At 33.5% G+C, this 4,391-nt stretch overlaps 1 protein-coding gene across 1 annotated transcript; it reads left to right on the forward strand.

Annotated features, from left to right (window-relative positions):
- Positions 1-2,515, forward strand: LOC138342010 (uncharacterized). The gene is made up of 5 exons (XM_069294191.1): positions 1-166; positions 476-745; positions 1,392-1,732; positions 1,986-1,994; positions 2,120-2,515. Exons 1-5 carry the CDS (start codon positions 1-3, stop codon positions 2,513-2,515), a joined length of 1,182 nt encoding a protein of 393 aa, XP_069150292.1.
- Positions 2,516-4,391: the final 1,876 nt, after the last annotated feature.

The raw sequence follows: 4,391 nt of genomic DNA on the forward strand, positions 1-4,391 counted from the left end.
ATGGGGGGATCTAATACGTCGCAGGCTATTGAAGCGACAAATCCGCCACAACACATCGAAAATCGGCAACAATCATCGGTGGTGGTTTGTACAGGATATGGATATGGGGAATCTCTCCCTACTATAGATCAGCAAATGGGGGAGATGAATCGACTTCAAGAAAAAGGCGATGAAAGATATCAATCGCAAACTAGGGTTCATCAAGAAACTTGAATTAGTCAACAACAACAAATTCGAATTAGTCAGCAACAACATAGATCTCAAAATGTAGATGCGATTGTTGAAAATCTTCAAATCGACAATCAATATGCTCAACAACAACGCATGGTTAAGCTAAACAAAGGAAGTAAAGGAAATGTTGAATCTCAAAGAATTACAACTGCAAATGCCGCTCAGAGAGATTTAGCAATTATGAATCGAAGAGATGTTTGTCAAGGTGGTGAATCTTCTAAAGATTGAACCAACACGAGGACAGATATACCTGGTATTCGTCTTCCCAATATCACTGATAATCGTAGAAATGATGAAGGTGTGCTTAGAAAGCAAGAGGCTGATTATAATTCTAATTTTCCTAAGATTACTAATAATTTCAATAGGACTAATCCTAAGAACCTTACTGGAAAAAATGATCAAGTTCTTGGGAATCCTAATAATTTTCCTAAGCAAGATCAGATTCAAGAACCTGCACCTTATACTGTAATTCAAACCTATGCTGATAGATTGAGATATAATCAATCTAAGAGTGGTATTAGTATTAAATTGTCTGAACTTGAAATCACCACTAAACAAGGTCTTCCTGCAGTTCTTTATGTTAAAAATGAAGTAATTACTAATTTAGCTGCTGCTTCTAAATTCACTCTTATTGAAAAATTTGTTTATACTATGCCTAGAGTTGAATTGATTAGAAAAAACTTCACTCTTCAGACTCAACATTCTGGGGGGGGGGGGGGTCAAGATAGCTCATTATAATTCTAGACATGTTTATATTGACTTAGATAATGAACTTGACTATAACATGGTTTGGAATAAACAACGTATGACTATAGAGGGTCAAACCATGAGAATTCAATCTTGGACTCCTAATTTCAAGCCTGAAGAGGAAACCCCCCTTTGTACCAATTTGGATTTCTTTGCCTGAACTTCCTTGGCACTGTTACAATAAAGAATTTATTTCTAGCGTTTTATCTCCTGTTGGTAGAGTCTTATACCTTGATTCAACTTCTATCAATAAAACCAGGGGTAGTCAAGCAAGGGTGAAGGTTCAAGTAGACTTAACTAAAGACAGACCTCCTTATATTTGGATGGGATATATTGGGGGGACATACTGATGGTAGATGGAAAAAAATAGTTTATGATAGCATCTGACTATTGCTTCTATTGTAAACACCAAGGTCATGAGTGTGATTGCATTATTAAGCAAATAGATGAGGAGAGTAAAAAAAAAGAAGATTTGGATAAAAGTAAGAATAAAAAAGATACTACTAACAATGGGAAAAAAGAATTGCAAGGCTTTGATTATAGGGAAACAGGTAATAGGGAAGAGGATGGCCAGCAACAAGGTTATCAAGGTGAGAAGATACAAAAAAATCAACAACAAGAATGGGGGAAACAGAGGAGAATGAATAATCAACAACAATATGGACAGAATACAAACAGAGCAGTAGCTCAACAGCAGCAGGAACAAACATGTAGAACATCTATCCCTACAAAATATACTTACATTGATTTGGATGTATAGGAAGTGATAATAGAAGGAGAGGAAAGGGAGGAACAGAGGAAGCATATAAAAGATAAAAATGTACAAATTAATGTTACTGGAAACAAACAACAAGAACAAGATAGATCACAAAGGCAAGAAATACAAAGAGAAGATACAGAGATAGAAAAAGACACAGGAAGTCATCAACAACACACAATAAATATACCAGGTAATATCTCTATGATCCAAATTCGCACTTTATTAAATATTGTTCCTGTTGGTGTAGCTGGTGGAGGTATGGAAGGGGGAAAGGAGATACCTAGTAATTGACAACAAAGGGAAGTCACAGGGAGGGGGGATATTACTGATTATGGCATGAATCAATCATAACATCTTATAGACCCTGATACTTGCCAATAGACTGAAATATTTAATAATAAATCTGGTAGTAGGCTGAGTAAAAAGAAAAGTGATAACATTAAAAAGAAGCAGCAGCAGTTGAGTGCTACTGGAAAAAATAAAGAAAGTACTAGGCAGGATGTGTATGAGGTTATTAATTCTGAAGATGAGTGGGATCCGGATAATCAATCCATGTATGATTTTGAGGATGAAGGAACTAAAATTAATCAACCTCATGATACAAGATTAGTTCCTAAAAACCAAACTGTTTGGTCCCAAGAAATTCAGGACATGGCTGATAAACATGGTTTGTCTCATAGAGGTAGGAAACCAGACAAACAGGCTACACAACATCAACCTAGTACCTCTGATACCTCTAGTAGGACCATGACAAGATCTAAGTCAAAAGGTTTTTAATGCTTAAAGCTATTTGTTGGAATGCTAGGAGCATAAATACCAAAAGCTCTTTGGAAAGACTTCAGACCTTAAGAAAGATGTATCATCTTGATCTGATTATTATAATTGAACCTTTTTCCAATAATAACCAGATAAACATTGTGAGAATGCAATTGCAAATGGATTATGCAATTGGCAATCTTAATGGTAAAATATGGTTATTTTGGTCTAAGAGTATTAGTGTCAATATTTTAGAAAATCATGATCAACATATTACTGGGGAGATTGAGTTTGCTAATTTTAATAAGAAGTTTCTTTTAACTTGCATTTATGCCAAATGTAAAGAGCATCTTAGGAGACTATTGAGCATCTTTCTGCTGTTGGTTCTAATCACTGCCCTCTTTTATTTGAAATAATTAAAAAAGATACTCACCATGTTAAATACTTTAAATTTCTAAATTGTTGGGTTGATAACCCTTGTTTGATAGACACTTTTAAAACTTGTTGGGATGTTAAGGTCAATGGTAATCCTTTTTGGCAATTTCATCAAAAATTAAAGAGGTTAACTAAAACTCTTAGTGACTAGTCTAAAAATGAGTATGGTGATATTTTTGTTAAAGTCAAAGAATTTGAAGAAAAAATTAAGAAAGCTGAGGATGATCTTCTTATTCATATGAATGATAATTTTAGACAGGAATTACATATTTGAATGCTCAATATATTAGATATTTGAAATTAGAAGACTCTATCCTGAAACAAAAAACTCAATTACAGTGGTTTAAAGAAGGAGATTCTAATGCAAAATATTTTCATGCTTTAATGAGAGGAAGGAGGAGAAGACTTTTAATTCATAAAATTTGTACTAGTAATGATATTTGGATAGAAGGTGATGAACAAATTGCCAAGGTTGCTTGTGATTACTATCAGGATATTTTTACTGGTCAAAATAGAATTATTGATGAAAGGAATATTTAATACATTCCTTCTTTGATCACTGCTGACCAAAATCAAATGTTGCAAGCCATGCCTAATATGGAAGAGCTTAAGCAGATTGTTTTTGCTATGAATCCTAATTCTGCACCAGGCCCTGAGGGTATTGGAGGTAAATTCTATCAATCTTGCTGGAATATTATTAAAAGAGATCTATAAGCTGTTGTTCATTATTTTTTCTGTGGTCATGAAATGCCAAAATTTATGTCACATGCTTGCTTAGTTATGATTCCTAAAGTTGATCAGCCTAATAGATTTAATGACCTTATACCTATTAGTTTGAGTAATTTCACTAATAAAATTATTTTCAAATTACTAAGCATGAGATTAGCTAATATTCTTCCTACTTTAATTTCTGATAATCAGTCTGGTTTTGTTAAAGGGAGATGTATCACTAAAAATATTATGCTCTCTAAGGAAATTATTCATGACATTAAGAAACCTCATATAGGTAATAACACTGTTATTAAATTGGATATGACAAAGGCTTATGATAGAGTGTCTTGGTCTTATACTTGCCAAGTTTTGAGAAGATTTGGTTTTGGGGAGATTTTCATAGATTTAATTTGGAGAATCATGAGTAATAATTGGTATTCAATTATAATTAATGGCCATAGACATGGTTTTTTTCATTCAACTAGAGGTCTTAAACAAGGGGATCCTTTATCACCAGCCCTGTTTATTTTTGGTGCTGAAGTTCTGACTAGAATGCTTAATAACCTGTATAGTAACCCTCTCTATAAAGGTTTTTACATGAAGCATAAAGGACCTCAAATCAATCATTTAAGTTTTGCTGATGATGTTATCATTATTACTTCCACTAATAGAGATTCTCTTCATATAGTTATGAACACTTTGAATGAATATGAGCAGACTTCTCACCAGCTTATTAATAAGAATAAGAGTT

Source organism: Solanum lycopersicum, chromosome 2, assembly GCF_036512215.1.
Source record: "Solanum lycopersicum chromosome 2, SLM_r2.1".
Taxonomy (NCBI): domain Eukaryota; kingdom Viridiplantae; phylum Streptophyta; class Magnoliopsida; order Solanales; family Solanaceae; genus Solanum; species Solanum lycopersicum.

What these genes read in the sequence shown, in the direction of transcription:
- LOC138342010 (XM_069294191.1), top strand. Translation starts at nt 1, where the DNA reads ATGGGGGGATCTAATACGTCGCAGGCTATTGAAGCGACAAATCCGCCA. An exon ending in GAATCGACTTCAAGAAAAAG is followed by an intron (nt 167 to 475) that starts GCGATGAAAGAT and finishes ACACGAGGACAG; the next exon opens with ATATACCTGGTATTCGTCTT. An exon ending in ATATAATCAATCTAAGAGTG is followed by an intron (nt 746 to 1,391) that starts GTATTAGTATTA and finishes GTAAACACCAAG; the next exon opens with GTCATGAGTGTGATTGCATT.